The sequence below is a fragment of the Haemaphysalis longicornis genome, unplaced genomic scaffold (genome assembly GCF_048455015.1).
Source record: "Haemaphysalis longicornis isolate Haplotype H1 unplaced genomic scaffold, Haemaphysalis longicornis Haplotype H1 scaffold_10, whole genome shotgun sequence".
NCBI lineage: Eukaryota > Metazoa > Arthropoda > Arachnida > Ixodida > Ixodidae > Haemaphysalis > Haemaphysalis longicornis.
The window spans coordinates 150794447-150813468 of record NW_027526204.1 but is presented as its reverse complement, the minus strand read 5'-3'; the positions used below and the strand labels follow the sequence as shown (position 1 = coordinate 150813468).

At 49.2% G+C, this 19022-nt stretch overlaps 1 protein-coding gene across 2 annotated transcripts in view; it reads right to left on the bottom strand.

Moving 5' to 3' along the window:
* Positions 1 to 1037: 1037 nt before the first annotated feature.
* Positions 1038 to 19022, bottom strand: part of LOC144159639 (uncharacterized) — a 69951-nt gene continuing 51966 nt past the window's right edge. For both annotated transcript variants that reach the window (XM_077691245.1, XM_077691246.1), the window contains 7 exons: positions 18856 to 18977; positions 18048 to 18170; positions 6238 to 6327; positions 4317 to 4477; positions 2999 to 3182; positions 2396 to 2505; positions 1038 to 1709 (listed from right to left, as the gene is read on the bottom strand). In XM_077691245.1, the coding sequence (XP_077547371.1) occupies positions 1538 to 1709; positions 2396 to 2505; positions 2999 to 3182; positions 4317 to 4477; positions 6238 to 6327; positions 18048 to 18170; positions 18856 to 18977 (962 nt within the window). In that variant the 3' untranslated portion in view covers positions 1038 to 1537. The remainder of the gene's footprint in view (positions 1710 to 2395; positions 2506 to 2998; positions 3183 to 4316; positions 4478 to 6237; positions 6328 to 18047; positions 18171 to 18855; positions 18978 to 19022) is intronic.

Below are 19022 nucleotides of genomic sequence, written 5' to 3'. Positions count from 1 at the left end.
CGAGGCCGACGCGCGTCTCATGTAGCGGGCGATTTCTCGTATGTGCTCCCTCGGACATTACGGTGCTGCAAAAGAGACGCCAAGAACACCAGGATGAATCGTAACGCGAAGACTCTTTGAGTGCTGTTAGCAAAAGGTGAGAACGTCGTTCGTATGCCGTACGTGAAGCTGAGGTGAAGGATAGGACTTGCGTCGTGCGTGTGCTGTGCTTGAAGACAGACAACCTTGTCTGTGTTGTATTGGTCATCGGTGTTTCTTGCCGCACGTTGCGTTCGCGCACGTAACGCGAATAAAGTGTTCAAGTGATATTCGAGCTGGCGTCGTTACTGCTCTAGCGGCGTGGCTTGCCCGTTGGAGGCAGCGGGGTGGCGGCGGCGGCAGCGGCGGTTGCCGGGTGGGAATGGGGGGGACACGGGGAGGGGGGAAGGAATCCAACCGGCATGAGAGGGGAGAGCGTTACCTCTGCCCCACGCAAGCTGCGCGCCCTCGCATTGTTGCCATGGCAAATATAACGCCGTCAAGGCCAACACGGCGGTGGCGTTGCTAGGGCAACAACAACGCAGTACTGTTTCCCCAGGCTCACCAGGGGAGAATATGCCGCATGAGTCACAATTAGCCCGGACGTTGGGTTGAGGGCTAAGAGTCCGCCTCCTGCTAGAACAAGGGGTCACGGAGTACCCAGCCAAAAATTACGGCTATATGCGCATAAGATAACTTGAGAACCCGCTCAAAAGATTTCTTTGAGCGCTGGAATTCTGTCATAACAGCAATGTAGCGGCTATGGGCAGCTTCTTTTCTGTTTCAGTAATGAATGGATTCAATAGCCTCTTTACATTTATTGAAAGTGCTGCAGGGTCCCTTTAAAGGTGCAACATTTATGACTGACTTGTAGACTGAAAACCCAGTACATTTTAACATGAGGCCACCATTACAAAGCTTAGGACCAGTCTGCATAGGACTTTGATTTCGGACAACAACAATGCACTGAACCAGCTCTTGCGGCAGCACAGCAAGTGCAGTCATGCTTTATATGTATGAAGAAAAAAAAAAATAAAGACACCTTAAACATGTGCAGAGCAGATGCCAGCAACTCTTCAAAACGGTCAACTTTGTGCTGGCTGGATAGCAATGCGGTAACACCAAAACTGGATGCACTAAAATTTTTTTTAATTTTGTATACTTCCCACAGGCAAAGACATGACAAGACTAAATTCCACCGAGCAGCTACACTTTGTACAAACGGCGGAGTAGCTGTCTAGTTGGGGCTGCGGTCAATTATAAAAGAGACGAACTGTCATGCAACACCGTCAAATTGTGCAAAAAAAAATGGCCCGAAGACCCCATTCAATCTTTGGAACACACAAACACATTGATACGGTGTATTTTTACACAGAAAAAGAGATCGTTGATGCGAGATGAAGTTGCGTGTTAACCTTGCGTAAAAAAGTCTCCTGGCTGCCAGTTTAAAAAGACTGTGCCTTAAAATTGTTCAAGTTAAAAGCTATTTTAAAAGAGTGGTCAGCGAGTGCTAGTCTCCTCAAAGATTTTTCGCTCGGAGTGCCTCCATGACAACGTCGTGCGCCCGCGACCTCTTCAGCAACAGGTTCTTGATCTCGAGCACAAAGGGCGTCACGTCTGGCTGTTCTGCACAGCTCGGGATGTTCAGCAGCTCGGAGAAGAGGCGGGTCCACAGGTCCTGCTGCCAGTACCTGGACGGGGGGAAAGAGTGTTCGCTAGCACTTTGCTCATGAGTAGAGCGACGGTTGACGGTAGCGAAAGTGGCATTACCACCACTGCAAGCAGTTTAACATGAACTCTGTTATACCCACTCCCTCACTGATGAAAACTGCTAGGAATAGCAAGGCGTGTTTGTCGGCACGACAGAGGGTGCAGATAGAGAGATGTGGGAACAGTAAGGTGCCCAATTCTATGCTCAGGTTTATTCCACAATACACGACGTGCAAAATGACGACTAAGGTACAAAAGACAGGGGATATCATTTTTCCCCGACCCTTTTCTTGTGTTCATTGTTGCGTTCTCAATGCGGACGCCACAGGACACAGTCGCCCACTAACCCGACAAGCTTAAATTGGTTCCTCTTAATGGCGCTCCACGCCTTGTTCAGAACGGCAGAGCCACCAAAGCTTAATTTTGATATGACAACATAGACGGCAATCTGACGGCTCATGAAATTAGCATGAACCGATTTAGACACAACAGGCGCCCTCTGCTGCTAAAGATATTTACCGAGGTCCCACGACAACTACCCCGTCCTACTAGTGGCAACAAACATTTAGGATGCCAACCGACAATTCCTGGCAGTTCCCCTTGGTCGCAGTGATTTCCTGGGAAATGGCGAGAAAGGGAAAGACAGGTCAGAGCTAAGGTGGCACACCTCTTGAACCTGAGACGGGGGGCCCATCTGCCATCTGGGAGTTGCTCGACCGCCATGTATTCCCCGAACAGCAGCACGTGCAGGCAGCCAAGGACACCAAACCAGTCCACCTGTGCAACACCAGAAAAGAAAACAATGAGGAACATCACCTCCTGCACAGCAGCAGTTGAAACCCTGAAATCAGCATTTTTCAGGACAGCCTTTCAGGGCTGGATTGCCACAGCCTTCGTTGTCGACAGCATTCATTGTTGCTCGCTGGGGCTGACTGTACGCCAAGTGTTGCCACTTTGGGTTGCGGCTTGAACACCAAGTGGGGAGCAATCTTCTAAAACCTTCAAATATGCTGCACTCTGATAGCCAAAATTAAAGTTTTTCCCTCAAAATGCACGCCAGTTTAATGCCTATTCACAAAGCTTGTTTTTTTTCTCGATAACATCGTGCTGCACACAGGCACACGGAGAAATACACGCAAGCAGGAGAATCTGCGCGGTGGCCACGTCTTGCTTTCTGCGCCTTCTGCGTCTCCTCTGCCAGCCAACCAACCAACCAGAGAGAGAGAGAGAGAGGGGAAAAAAAAAAGGAAAGAAAAAGGTTGTCGCGCACCTGAAAGGTCCATGGCCGGCCCGAGAGCATCTCGGTGGACTGGAAGCCATCGGTCTCAATGACCCGGTTGAAGGTGGTACCCTCAGGCAGGGCGGTCATGTCGATGGCCCGGCCAAAGTCGATCAGCCGTATGCAGTTCACCCCAGCCTCACCAAAGCGGTCCAGGAAGCCAGCCTCACTTGGGCTGCGTGGGTGCAGGCAGGTAAAGGAGATACAGGTCAACAACCAGAGTGCTTCCCCCTAAATGTGTCACAAAAAGAAAAGGCGAAAAGGTGAACTTGTCTTGCAGAGTTTTAATAGGTTTAATCACACCTTTTCGTATAGAGATGGACCGACTGTCTTTTGATGACACCCATTCTATGACAAGTTATGCAGTGATGGGGGCACTGTTTCTCTGTCTGCAAGAATGTCGTGGGGTACAAAAAGCCCGGATTTTTTTTTTTTTTCTTTCCCCTTCAAATGGAGCAGTTGCAGAACCAGTAAAAACCTTGCCAGGCTGACCTCTGTTAGCCCCATAGATTTGTTTTTACTGCGTGCATGAGCAAGAATTAGATTGAAACTGTCTTGCTCTCCGTTTCCCGGCTTCAAAAGCGTCGTCCCACCTGAATGAAGTAGCTTTTGGTAACTCTGCCTAGCCCATTTCCAGTACCGAAAAACTTTCCTATCCCGCCCACCCCTCCTTTGTTTTATGTTTGCATTAACCTAGGATCAGTCAAACCCGTGCCATATGTACACGAAAAACGACATTATGTGTGCCTAATGCCTTAAGTTTCAATGCCATTATTCACTGCTACACGCAAATATCTAATGTCATCCGCTCTAATGTCATTTTTGGTTAAAGGAGTTCCGCACAACTCATTCACCTTCACAAACGCCTTAAATCTGGCTACTCTCGAATGCAATGGGCACGAAATGGAACCAACAAAGCTCTCAGCACCAGAGTATTGATGCAGAAACGCAGCTGAACTTCGAAATAGAACAACTTTTTATGCCCTCTGGTGACAACTCCTGAAGAGGACTAAGTTCACTAAAACAGCAACAAAAGGCAGAACTTCATGTTACTTGTCCTTTTGAATATTCCGGATTTGGCTACTGCTGGCAGGCGACGGCATCTGCTGAAGCCACTTTTAGAAACGGCTCACATCATTTGTTTAGAAAACACTCGTTTTTTCTCACAAAAACATTTTCAACCCTTCTAAAAAGTGTTTCTCCACTGTAAAGACTAAGACTGCACGATGCTGCTACACGTTAGGAGGGTAACTCTCCAGCAGAACCGAGGAACAAAAAAGAGGTGATCCCCCCCCCCCCCACGACTCACAGGTCCTGGACGAGCACGTTGTCGGGCTTGATGTCAGCGTGGATGACGCCGCATGTGTGCACCTGGTCGACGGCCGTGATGAGCTCCAGGGCCAGGTAGAGGACCAGGCACTCGGGCACACCAGAGCCCTTGCCCCCACTGCGGTAACGGCTCACCAGGTCCTGCGTGCCAGTGGACACCGTCGAGCCCAGTCACATCGAACTCGCAAAGAGAAGAGCGCCTATCGGATCGATATTAGCACGCTAAGGAATGGCATGTCATCCAAGCCCATACCATTTATGAAAGCACCTTATTGTAGGGTGTGGGGACACTTCAGATCCCCTTTTCATTTTTACTACGAGCATGTGCTACGGCATCTCGCAGGCCGGCGCACCAGAGGGGAAAAAACTGCCCGTCCCCAGAAACCTGCCCCCTTTCCGCCACTCGGTCCAGGTCGGGGCCTACCTTTGACCCCGATTGGGTGCGCAAGGTAAGCTTGTTCTTACCTTGCGGGCGACCCACGTGCCATGGCAGCCCAATCAGGAGGGGCCCCGAGGTGCGCGCTGCTACAGTGGAGTTCTTGGCCCTGTCATGGCGATCAGTGTGCGGTGTACCACCCAGCCCATAGATCTCCTGGTTCGTCCTGGCTCTTTGCAGCCTGTCATCACTTTGTTGGCAAGCCAAAACCGTTGTGGTGCCCATGGAGATGCCGCAAACTTTTAGGGGATTTTGGTGGGCACGGCTGTTGAACCCACCCTGTAGCCCGCAAGGGGGGCGTCGTGAATACTCGAATACAAATCGAATAGTACCTCCGCGAATCAATCAATTCGTGAATCAAATATTCACTATTCGATTTTCGAATAGTCGCGTGGATTTTCCAAATGTGTCCGGCTCTGCGAAAGTGAGAGATATCAGCCTACACAAACGCCCTGCTGATACATTCATCCAAATTGCACTTTCGACGAGCGGGCCTTGCAGAGGCTTTTGTAAAGTTCATTCTGCCGCATGGAGTGATTTGCGACTGCGTTGACAACATCTTTTCTTTGTGCCGCCAGCATAGACTTGTGGCTGCCATTTTGAATTCTGTGACCGGATGTTTACACGTTAGGGCAGCTTCCGCTAAAGCAATCGCCACCACTCTTGTTGCCTTTGACAGCGCCTCCATTTTCTGGCTTTCTTTAATGCAGTTGCTGTGTGTGTAATGGATTTGTTCTTAGACCACAGGGGACAGCGCAGGCTCGTGTGCGGCAACTGTAGTGAGAGCTTTCCTTCTGCAAAGTATCATTCATGCTTCAGGCTCCCAATGTGCTTCTGAAGTGGTGCCTCATTGTGGTGTGTGATTGTAGTTGTGCCATTTTGTCAACTCATTTTTCATGCCTGCAAAGTGCTTGATTCAGAGTTATGAGGCGCTGCCTATGATTGCAGTACAGCAACTCCAGTGCAAGTCTTTCTTCTTTCCTTTTTTTTTTGTTCCCCACAAATGCTTTTTTGCGCCCGCTCCGGATTACTGAAATACCTACTGCCTCAGTGGTTCAGCAACATGACTGCGGTTAATGAGAGTTGAAAACTGCGTTCTTTGGGTTAAGGAGGGGGGAAAAAAGTCATTGCTTCTGAACATGCGAAGTACCTTTTGTTTTTGCACAAATACTTATAAAAAATCGAGGAACATAAAAAAAAAACACATCCGATATTCAATTACAATATCTTGAAGCGAAGGGAAGCACCTGGAAGCAATCGGGTTATATATAGTCAGGTTCAAGTGTACGCCGGAATTCACAAAACTTCGCCTTTACAGGTTTCTGCGGGGATGCTTGAACACTCGAGAAGTCCAGCCACATTCGCAAGCCACAAGGTCTTCAGGAAAGGTCATAGTTGAGGGTGAGCGAACAGCGTCCAACTAGGCCAGCACCGAGACTGAAATTTGTGGGCGGGGACCACTCACCAGAAGAGTTCCGTAGCAGCTGAACGGGAAGACTAGGATGCTGCTGTTGCGGTAGAAGCAGCCCAACAGCAGGTCGGCGATAGAGTTCACCTGGAAAGAGGACCCAAGAGGAAATGTGGCCAAGCGTCAATAAAAACTGCCACACACGAACGGAGACCGTGCTTCCTTCACATTCTGCTGCAGTCGTGTTGGGCATGAAAACCACACTGGCACCGCTGACAAGCTTCTAACTGAAGTGACACATCTCCCTTTACCACAATTTTTAAAGATTTGGAAAAAAAAAGTAAAGTCAGTCAGCTCACTTTGTGAGAACAGCATGGAGCAAGAATAAGGTAGGAGGCGAAACTTGGCTTCCTAGCGCGACCACATAATGTCACAAGCACTCGTCATACGTTGAGCTAGCGTCATCTGCCACGGGTGAAGAAACTGCGCGGCTGTCGCAATCGGCATTTCACTGCTCAGCCCCGGAACAAGTGCGGCCGCTATCACTTCATCCATGAGGTGCCGCTACCCTTTCCTTCGCCGTTGCAGCTACGAAGGCGAAATAAATAAAAACTAAGGCGGACCTTTGCAGTCCGCCTTGGTTTTCATTATGACATTATCTGGTCGCTCTCCTGCGTTGCCACAATGGGCCGTTTCGCCTCGTATATTCTTGCTCTGTGGCCAACAGCCACAGTACAGTGGCTACTGCATATTTAACCTGAAACATGACGCGTGCTGTGTTAGCCTCATGTAGGGCCCCTTACTTTTTGTGGTGGAAAATTCGCATTAGTGCAAATCTAGGCAGAGGAATCTGGAAAAAGTCTGTGGCAACATTGCAAGCTTGTGAGACACGATGTCCCCACAGTGACTGAACAACCTTCCTGCGTTGACAGAGTTGACTGGCACTGACAGGCATTTAAAGGGCAATGAAAGAAAGTGTTGGAGTTGGGTGTTCCGTCCCAGCCCAGAAAGACAGAACATCACAATCTTCCCCTTGCTTTTCCTATTTGGAAAGAAATGGTGCAAGGTCCCCGGTGCTTGGGCAGGGTTCTTGGACAGAATTCAGGTACACCTGCCATTCAGCAGCCAGGGCCAGTGATTCCTGCCCAAGTCCAGGAAAGGCTCCAAACTGTGATCCCTCCTCTGAGACATACCCAACTTGCAGGGGATACAAGCCCTTCAATAACTTCCAAGTGCCCCATTTCTCCAAGTATTGGCCTCGAGGACATACCGTGGCACCACCTACGAGTGACGTCACTTGTAGGACGCCGAATCGTGTTGTCGTCTGCTACAACACATTTCCCGTGCATATGCGGAAGCGTGTTTTCTTGTTGTGGCCACCGTCTCACCCCCTCCTTGTGGATTTGATGCAAATTACCAAAAAAGTTGTCTGTAAACCAAATAATCCAGGCCAGCAATCAGCGACTCGCTTGTTCCCGGTGATACCGCCACGTTTAGGTAGTTGATACCATCGCGACCCACAGCTCTCACATACGCAGCCAGCTAACGCCAAGGACGATGCAGCTGATGCCGAGAAAAGTACGCTGTAAATTCATTATGAAATACAGTCGAATCCCGCTACAACGAAATTGACGGGACGTGCGAAAAATTTCGTTGAAGCGAAAATTCGTTGAGGCGAAATCTGCCCCAACACACCACGGAAAGGCCAGAAAAATAGCCCCGTACGTTTCCGCAACATTGGCAGCATAATACAATGTTTAGAAAAAGGAGTGACGCGCCATAACTCATGTTTATTCGGATAACGAACATACCAATGGTTATCTGTTTTTTCACTGCACCCAAAGAACGCGTTACGGAGGGGGGTGAAGATATGCAGGCGCAAAACGTATCGCTGTACAACAAGGCGTGTCCACCGAGCTGATTACTTGCAGATAGCTGCTAGGCCTTCGGAAGCCCCCCTCTCGCTTGTGGCAGGAGCAGTGCCGTTATCTTATCCTCCGACAGGGCACAGCAGCTACTGACCTTGGCAGGCAAGACGCGCGCGCTTGCATTTAACATGACCGCGCGCTCGTGACTAAGATAGGATGACTAGGCTTCAAGACCAAACACGCAAACATGACTTTTGCTCTTGGCTATGAAGAATGGTTGAAGGAAAACGGCAAGGACAGCTGCTCACAACGCATACATGACGGCACCGCGCCGGCAGCGGAGCACATTCATGCAATTTCAACTGGATACGGATTGGCTGTAGCTCTCGGGCTCCGCCTTGGCGAAGCGGGCCTGCGCCTCGTGTAAAGACGGCCAGCCACATCGTTATCACCATCAAGCAATGGCGTGCGCCTGAGTTATTTTTTGTTTTGTTTTGGGTGGCGGTGTGGTCGCAACGCGCATGTTTTCGGTGAAACTAAGCGTCCCGAATGTATAAAAAGTTACAGATAGCTGGCGCTATGCTTATTTTATTGTAAAATAATTGTTCAAACCCAGCCCAAATCATCGAAAATTTCGTTGAAGCGAAAGCAAGCCTGACAAATGGTTCGTTGTGGCGAGGACTTTGTTGCATTGACTTCTATGGCTAGCTGACGGGGAATTGGAAATATTTCGTTGAAGCGGAAATTTCGTTGAAGCGGCGTTCGTTGTAGCGGGGTTCGACTGTACTTGTGACGGCACATGTGTGTGCAAGGAAACACATTGTAACATTGCAAGGAGTACTGTTGGGCTAGTTGGTAGGACATCATTATAATACTATAGCGCAAAGAACGGGAAACGAAGACAAGTAAGACGACGGGACGAGCGCTCGTCCCGTCGTCTTACTTCCCGTCGTCTTACTTGTCTTCGTTTCCCGTTCTTTGCGCTATAGTATTATAATGACCTTGTAACAGCGACAGAAACGTGTCGGTCACTTATGATCTCACCGCGCGAACTGCTCGTCTTGCCTGGTAAACGAATCTGAAGCAATCTAATCACCTGAGAACGGTGATCAGATTGCTTCACAGCACATGCTTAAAAGTATTGTTATAGTCTGCAGATTGGCTTAATCAGTGCCTATTTCCCCTACGATGTTTTTATAGTCATGCCCGGATTTGCTTAACGATCACTGCCGTAGCCTGTACTCTGCACGGATGTTTACTTTTGGCGACAACTTGTCCGCAATGTATGAACGGTATGAACGCGAGTTTTTAATGCCTTCGAGCGGGTTTGTACAAGGCTATATTTAGTTTTCATTAGGTGCTCGGCATGGTCATTTATAATTGCAGCGTGTTTTGTATGTTTACAGTGAGCCGGCCTTTCTCAAGCATCAATTTCGAAACTCACTACTGCTCACAGAAGGCGAGGCTGCGTACGAGGCGAAACACTTCGTTAATGATTTCAGGTAATGGGAGATTTAGAATAGGAGAACCGAGCGTTGGGGGCCCCCAAGAAGTTAGAGGAACCCAAACGCAACACGCGCGTGCGCGACAGGAGGGCCTTCTCCAACAGCTCGCAGCCGGCATGTAATCGGATGTTGGGAACTTTAGGCTTGGCGTCGCAGCAGATATTTCATCGCCGTTAGAGTTGCGAGTGACAGCCCATAACAGAACGTTTCACCGCGCTGGGAACTCTGTGAGCGTGGTGATTTCCATTGAAGCGATCGACGATCAAGATACCTGCACGGCCTCGGCCGATTCTTGCCCGCAAGCATAGTCATCCTTCGACCGCTCGCCGCACCGTGCGTGAATGGGCCGGCGCTGCCGGGACCGACCTACGCGGTCGGTCGGCGTAAATCGCAGCAGATATTTGAGCATCGCTTTGAAAACCACAACTTATGACAGTACCTATCAGAATTTTTAATCACACTAACATCCCCTTTCACCAATCTGGAACTTATTTTCCACGACTTGTGTGATTTTAAAAAGCGGCGACAAGTTGCTGCCGCGACCTGCGTCAGTTCGAGCCGTACCGTCGGCCGTGCATTCAGGCACGGCGGGTGCGTGTGTTTCTGCGAGCACTTAAGGCTTCACGATTTTCTGCTTCATACATTTCTTGCAAACAAGGGAAATCTAGAAACTTGACTCGGCGATCATCGTAGTCCACATTGTTGATCGGGGAAACAAGCCGCTGCTTACGCTTCGGTCGCATACGTAATACACCACCACGCTCATGGTGTTTGCGGATAATCTACCACAGTTGATACGGTTATAAAGTCCCCATGAGGCCGAGAGAGAGAGAGAGAGAGAAACATTTTATTGAGCCGGTGAAGTGGGAGTGGTTCCTTATTCCAGGAAGCCATGCGATGAGCCGGCAGCCTTCGCTCTGGAGGCCAAACGTGTCTGGACGTCCAGATCGCTGCTGGTCACAAGGTTCTCCCACAGCTCGGGGGTGGGAAGGGGGGATGGAAGAGGGGGGAGGTTGGGGTTGTGCTTGCACTCTAATATGATGTGGGGAAGAGTACCGGGTTGTAAGCAGAACTTGCATGTGGCCGGGAATTGCGTGGGAAACATGCGATGGAGGCGGACTGGGTGAGGGAAGGTATTGCTCTGCAGTCGGCGAAGTAGGGATTCTTCTTCTTTTGAGAGTTTAGGATGCGGAGGAGGGAAGTGCTGTCGCTCGAACCGGTAATATTGAGTGACGTCCTGAAAAGTCAGTAGAGGGACGGACGGTTCGGTATCCTCAGTAGCCTGGAGGGACAGGGCGCAGGCTTGCTGGTGAGCAAAGTTATTGCCCGTCAGTGAGGAGTGGCCAGGAGTCCAAACGAGGGTGGCTTTCCGGCAGGGTTGATGCAAAGACAGTAGTTTTAAGGTTGAGTGCCGAACTGCGCTTGACGCACTGAGAATTAACTTCAAACGAAGGAAATTAACACGAAAATACTTTTAGAATGCGCTTCCTAAGCGAAGTGTCATGCGCTGCAAGCCAACTACGCAGCAAGATAGGAACGGTGATCCTACAAGTGACGTCAAAACGATCGCAGCGCCGGCCTCTCCAGTGGTGGGCCTCGCGGCCAATACTGGTGCAGCTGCTCAAGGTCATTCTGGAAGCTCTAATTTCCGAACTCATTGCGCTTCCAGAAATGCCCCACCCCTCTGGGACAAATCCCACTACCACTTCCATGCTGTGCAGCGAAGTCGTAGTTCAGTCTGCTCTGTTCCCACTTAGATGGAGGCACGTTGCATTTGTTTGAAAACGGCTTTGACGGGCTATCAGTTCCAAGTACCTCAGTTCATCAATCAAGACCACCGGCAGCCGAGTTATTGCTGTATAGCCTGCGTGCCTTCGTTTTGCTGGTCGCGGGAGCGCTTTTCGCCTTTCATCATTTGTCTGGGAAACCAAAGATGCGCGTCTAACCGATAAAAAAATTCCTAGCCAGGGAAAGGTCGTTGATGTCCTTTTGTGGCTCGCCGCACCTTCGTTGTCTTAGGTCCGAGTGGCGCCGAGGGTACCTTGTGACACCAGCAGAAGGTCTCTCTAACGGCCGGGGGTGATTACCGCATTAGAGTGGGCAAAGCGCAGGTGCGCCCTGGTTGCTGGGGTTATGCTCGATGCGGCGTCATTCATGGGGGGCAAGAGATGAATAGGGAAAGGCGCGGCACGGCACCTGGAGAGGTTGTACCATCCAAGACATGCAGTGAAGTTCAAATTCGTGATGGGTCTACAGTGTCACCACGATGGCGGATATATGTGACGAGGGACTGACAGCTGCTTTTGTGATGACAGAACTCCCCACCGCTTTTCAGGGACTCTGGTAATGCACACGCCATGTTGACAAAGGCGGGAATTTCATTGGCGCTGAACATATTTTCGGCAAACGTCGTAGGAACCATACTTTAGAGAGGACCCCCCGAGGGTTGCTGGCCAGTGCTCAGAGTTGCTATCAGTCGGTTGGTTTTTATTAGTGATGTGCTTGTGCTTTCATGGATACCTTGGAGAGTGTGGATCAAGTGATTGTGCATAAACCTTTGGTTGACGTGGTCAATCAGCGGCGCAGCGTGTGTTAGTTCATTAGTTAGTTGATTAGTCGATTAGAAGGCATGGTTCTAATGTAATAAATCAAGCATTTGGTGTTTTGGGGTGGATCTCAAGAAGCTAGAGGAGAGGGTCAGTCGACCGAACGACAGCAAATGAAGGCAGATGCCAGGAAATCCTCGCGATTTAAATATGTTTAGCTAAATGCATTTACGTATTTCTTCATTTACATGAAAATTGTGTACGTTTAATTGGCATGTCTTGAACTGTAACCAAATGTCGTCGCCTGTAGATTAAAAAGACTTTTCCCCAGGACCTCAAGGCCATTTCGCACTTCATCGCTGTGTAAAAGTCCTTCAGTGTCCTTAAATATTTTTTGAAAATCATTGAATGACTCTGACTGTACTGAGCATGCTGTCTTAGCGGCAGGCCAAACGCAGTTTCTACAATATGACCGAAGGTGTTACATTGACTAATTACTTGAAATTGAGAAATCAACCAGTCGCCGCCGCCGAATTCCGCGGGAGCCTATCTTCGTCGATGCAGCGTGCGCATCCTATCTGCTCCCTCCGTGCTCCCAGCGCTGCCTCGTGGTGGCTTCGGTGACATGGAAAACTCCTTCCATAGCGTTACGGCGGGGTTTTGTGACCAGAACAGCAATGGGGGACTCTGATAACTGCCAAATTTTGATTAAGTGGGTTGCAGAAATCACGTTGCGTTTCCCTTAAGCTCTGTCCTCATCTCAGTTTTTCACAGACTGGCTTGCAATAATTACTGTGTCTACTTAAGGGGGGACGCGGCTTTCAACTTCGGAAAAATGACCAAAACATCGTTTTTTTGAAACCCACATATTCGGCTTCTATGTTTCCTATTCTGTGCGTCTGCAAAGTTTTTACGCTGAAAAGCGTCGCAAAGTGGCATAAAAAATACTTTTGTCAGGCGCGGTGACAAACTATCAGCGCAAAAGGGCGAAAAAACGGCAATTTTCGGAGCGCTCTATCTCCGCAACGGTGCCACCGGGCGCGGCCATTTTGATATGGTTAGATCGGCCGAGCGATCGTCTTTCCCGTTCCGCTCGTCTCTTTTATCTTCGTTCATTCACAAACGCACAAACGGCAGAAAAGAAACGACGCACAAACGAAACTAGAAATAGATGCTGAAGCGCTATTGGTCCCCGGTCGGGGCACAGAACAACGACCCTCCTGATTGGATGTTGCGGGCGCAACGCAAGATGGCGGCCGCCTGAGCTGCAAAGCGAGCGGATTGAGTTCATTTTCGCCGCTGCGCTCGGCCGAGTTTCTGTTCAATCTGTGGTATTCAACACGGACGTTATCGCGATGGGAATGCCAGAGATAACGAGCCGGATTACGGGAAGTTGTGTGGCTCGAAAGGCGGAGGTCATCGAACGCTTCGTGGTGCGCGTGACTCTACCATCGCCAGACCCCGGAGGGTGACGCGGTGTGCGCGCTTGCGATAGCGGTTCGTGAAGTGAACTTTTAGTCGGATTTGCGATGTTTACTCGCTTAGTTATTGCTGTGTTTTGACTGTGGGCTCGCTAGCCTTGAGAAAGAAACGGTCGACGCGTCAAACGCTGCGGCGCGCACTGCATAGCCGACGCGCATTGGAGCATCACATGACTGGGCAACCGGTTACGATTGAACGCCAGTAGTTGTAATTAATGCCTGCGACGTTAGATTTAATCTTAAAAGCGACCTGACCAGCCATATCAGGTATAATCAAAGTTCGATATGTCGCGGTAAGCGTGTTCTGCGATGCGCGCGAGCCATATCGCCTTTCTTGCGCAACGTTTCCCGTGCACTTGTAATGTAATTTTCATGCAAACAGGTTTGAGTTAGTAATATAGGAATAAAAATATGCTCTCTGCGTTAAAAATGTACGTTACTGTGGCAGCATTTAACAGTGATTTTTTTAGGGAAATTATTGATACCATTGCTCAGGGCATACTGGCTGTGCTGCGAGAAATATTGGATGCCTTGAATGTCAAAAGTAGTAAAAAAATATGCTCTTGCATTGAAGTTGGGAGTTATGCAGAATACTCTACCAAGCTTCAAAGTAGCTCATTTTCATCTTTATGGTATGCAAACTTTTGGCACTGAACACCTGCACATGAGTACTAAGTTGCTGTGCCAGGCAAGATAAAACAAAAAAAGCCAAAAATGTTCAAATTTAAGTAAAAAAAATGCTTAACTTGTTGCCATGGTGACAACACTGCAAAAGGAGGTTGTCCAGTGCGATACAGCCAACCAACTAACCTACTTTGCATTGAAAGCCCATTGAAACCCATCTCCCCTCCGTTTGGTTTGCAAAGGGGGGTATGTACTCTTCACGGAGGAGCTGAAAATGATGTTTTCTGGAAAGAGAAAGGCTGTAAAAGGCACTCCAATTTCAAGGCAAGGCCTTCCAGAAGCCCCATGTTCAAAAGGACATGAAAGGCTACAACCGTGACGACTTCTGATACGTGAAACCCATGTTGCAACTTCGGAAGCCGTTTTCTCAAAACAGTTTTTTTTGCCACCTGTGTCGCTTGTACCAGGGATTTCTTCATGACCGTTGGGTCTATTTTGATTCCGTTTCTTGCATTACATTCCTTGATGAACTGTTCAGGTCGTGACACTTTTGGTTTTCTAGATTTGTTTTTTTGTGATTTTTTTTTTCAAATAATCATTCACAGTTGACATGCCTGTTGCCCATTAACCTCTAAAAAAATGAAAACTAAAAAACATTGTGTTGTAAAAAAAAAATTCTAAAACTGTCACGACCTCGTCCATTCATTTGGGAATGCAAAGCACTTCGAACAAGTTTTCTATCATGTTTTATAAGCCGCTCAAGCTCGGTACAAGCGGAACAAAAAGAAAATTTCATACATAAAAAAGTTTTCAAAATATTACTTTGAAATTTTTATAGTGTTATCACAGAAGCATTTCCAGTTGCTGTGCCAATTTTCATCAAAATCCACAAAGAAATAAAAAAGTTGATTTTGAAAGCCACGTCCCCCCTTAAGGGGGGAAGTGGGTCTTTAATCAATTTTTTTATTTCTTATCCAATTTTGATAAAACTATGCACTCTTGTACAGTTTTTTGTGCTGATTCCAAATATCCAATCAGTTTTTGCAAAAGCCAATTAGCTTTAGGGATAACTACTAATTAGCCACCATTTTTTAAGGCCTAAATTTAAAAAAAAAGTGGTCCATAAAAAAATGTTTTCAACACATGATTGGGTAGTCAAGTGCATAAGCAATGAACTAATGGGAGCACTTTTCTCAACTTGGCTTTAGCAGCAGCTTTACAGCTCATTGAAAATCGGTGTTGAGATGGTGGCCATTAGTGGTGGAGGATAAAATGCAAAATAAGTAATTATTAAAGCTCATTTTCATAAATCTGTTCCCGAGCCGATTCAGCTGCCCGGCGCCTGTCCTTTTCGGCCATCCGTCTGGCACTTTCCTGGCCAGGAGTCAGGTTCAGCTCCTTGAGAATCCCCAGCAGAGGTCCTCTCGTTGCCTCCGTTGAACCTCATCACAGCTTCAGCCACGGCAGCTTCCACAGTGAAGAGGGACTCATGGCGCTCCTTCGGGGTTAGGGCCCATATCATGGAGTGCAGGCTCTCATTGTTGTTCTGCGTTTGTCCCCTCTGGCAACGCTCGAGAAGTTTCCTGTCCGAGAGGCGCTCGTATACTGGCCGCAGGGCTTTTACACGTGAGGTGGCAAGTTGTAGCGGTGTTTCGGCGTGGGCTCTCCCTTTGCAACAGCAGCATTTTGGTGGCACCACGAATCCGGACCAGTAGGGCACAGGCTGTGATCAGAGACAGCGTCGTTAGAGGTCACATGGTGGTATGTTGCCATCACCGCCTTCTGAGTCTCCTCTACATTGCCCTTGTGTGATTTCAGGGCCCAGCCGTAATACCGGCTCAACTTAGTGATGAGCTCTCCTGTCAGCCGTCCTTTTCTGCCAAGGCTCTCCGCACCACCGCTCTTCGACTTCAGTGTACGCAGGTTAGTTCCCATGCGTTTCTCAACATGGTTGATGCAGTCTTCTTTTACGATTTTTATGTAGCCGTAAACACCAGCTTCCGAAAGAGCAAGGTACGTGCGGCAATTTCCGTCACACAAGGTTGTTGTGTACCTCAGCCCATACTTCGCGAGCGACCTCTCAAAAAGAATGAGTGCTGCCTGCACCTCCATCTCCCCTGCCTTCTTGTCGGTGTTTTTCTGACACACGTGGCTTTCCTTCCATGACTGGTAGGCAGCATCATTTTTGTCCGGCGCACGCTCACAGCCGGCACAGAAATTGCTTAGGACCACGTAGTCCAGCACGAGCCCCGTAAAAAGTTCGATCACGGTCCCGACGCTGATGTGGGACGTCTGTCCGCGGGTCATCCATGAACCGTCGTAGGAAACGGCGATGTTCCCCGGATTGTCGATGCCGAGTTTGCGGTAAAGTTCACGAACGGACTGCGCGGACTCGGTCGTGACACTGTCGGCTGCACGAGTAGCAGCAAGGGTCGCTTTGTTTTTACGTAGTGCTGCCACGTCTTCGTATGCATCCCACGATGGGAAATGTTCATCTTGGCAAAGACGTCGTTTAACGCCGTTTGACGGTTTCCCCTCGACTGCATCGCGCGTGCAGCCAGTACGTTCACTACGAAGGGGTTCACCTTCTGTTCCCCTTCAACACGCGGAGAACTCCACGACGACGACAGGACTCCGCAGTTCGCGCATTCAAGGCACAATTTCACCGCAAGGCCGTATTCGCGTTCACCAGTGGAGACACTAATGTTCCCGCCACACGTTTTACACTTTACACCATTCATCAAGCCGTTCAACAAGTCCAGGCTCGCAATGACGAAGTTCGTATCGTCAACGGGGCCAGTCGCAATGTCGGGGCTCTTAGAAGCAAAGCAATCCATCTTTCTCTTCATTGCTGGTTTTAACGCAAGGTCATGTAGGCGCTTTTCAGCTTTCACTTTTTTCTCGCGTACTTCAGACAACTGCAGCATCGCTGTATCTAGTCGAACACGCTGCCTCGGTCCCGGCGGACCCGTCGGGGCTGCTAGGCCTATCTGGCTGTCAGGCACATCGGCGGCTCCGTCGGCTCCAGCATTACGCTCAGGGTCGCGTGCAATCTCTTCAGTTTCGACTGATGCGGAATGCTTCTTGAAGTTGTTCACTCGGGACTTCTTCCTTTTCTTGCCATGCTTCTTCCGCGTATGATGTTTTTTCGCCGAACCAGGCATCGCTTTGCATTGTCGCTGCCGTTCGCACACAAGAGAGATGGCGGCGGCACATCCGGGCAACCGATGCACCCGCGCGCGAAGCAGACGGCCTGCGCCGCACTCAGCCAATCCAATCGCGCCGTGGCATCACGTGCGCCCAACGTCCAATCAGGCCTCGAGTTTTACTTTTTTTCAATGCTTATTTTCTCTTAGCCAAGTGGGCGAAGCAGGACAGCAGTGGCGGGAGATTGAAGCGGGAGGAGCGTTCTTTCAAATGACACTGTGATGGCGCCTGTCGCTCCAGGGGGAAAACGGCTGCGCGCCGTGACAAAAGTACCGTTTTAGCGTTCGCTTTTGCGCGCATTGGGCTCGCGCAAATGTTTTGAATTGTTATTGCGAGTGAAATACTAGTTCCTGAGGTTTGAAACTTAGCAGACTTAGGCAGAAAGACTTGAGGATTCCGAAAATGCCACTTTCAAAAAATCGATTTTTTTCGCCAATTTTTGGTCCCAAAGACCCATGTTCCCCCTTAATGAAAAAAAAAAAAAAAAAACTGTGTGGCTTGAACTCCACTTTTCATAGACACAATCAGGCCATTTCTATGCTGTACACTGGGCAATCAATTCACGCATGACCGCCACAGCACTCTAGGTGGAGAATGTGGTCGATGGGAGTGACGCACAAGGTCTGCGTCACTCACCGCACGTTCGTTGGAGTAGGCTTCGCGCAGGCGTCGAGCCAGCTCAGTGGTGACGTAGAACTCCCACAGGCCGCTGCTGCTGTGGGCATCCAGCTTCAACACCACCTGGGTCTGAACAGGGGCCTGTCCAGGTAGGAAAAGGAGGAGTCAGCTCGCTCAGACAGTCGAAACACAGAGCGCATAGTCACAGGGTGTGGTAGAAGGTGCGCACACTTTGTGTCATTATACGCACTGAAAAAATTTTTGCACCGAAACTTTTTGCACTAAAACTTCTGCACTGAAAAAATTGGGACGTCCCCAATAGGTTCCGAGAGTGGAACTTTTCCCCTCAGGAACGAAAATGCACAATCGATAAATCGACACACACAAAAACAACGTCAACCTTGCTGAGAAATAGTACAACGGATGTCTCGCATAAATAAAGCCACGTAGTTGACTGATTATGCGGTTTAACGTGTCGATGCTACAGAGGCGCAATAGTGGAGGGCGCCGGATTAATTTTGACCCCCTCAGTATCTTTAACACGTGCTGAAATCTCAAACACACGGGCATTCTCACTTTTCACCTCCATCAGAAAAGTGGCTGCTGCAGCCGGGAATCAAACCTACTTTCTTAGGCGCAGCAGCACAATGCCTTAGCCACCGAGTTACCATGGTGGGTCCACCATGTATTTGATAAGAGTTGTGCAAGAATTGATGCAATCCCTCTACGTTCAATCAAGCATTCGCACACTTCACTTCAACACAGTTCAAATGGATGACGCCATGACTGCTTACATGTTGTGCACTCGCCACTCAAAATAGCTCACCTGGAAGGATTCATCCGGTGCATCGTCCAGGAACGTTTCCTCGGTGTTCACCGTTTCTGCCAGATAGACACGAGCGTACGACCCTGCCGCCAGGTGGCGCACGACCCTCAGCTGTTGGCCTCCTGCACGAGGGGGGCACCAGAAACTTCCAACACTGAACTTTCTGA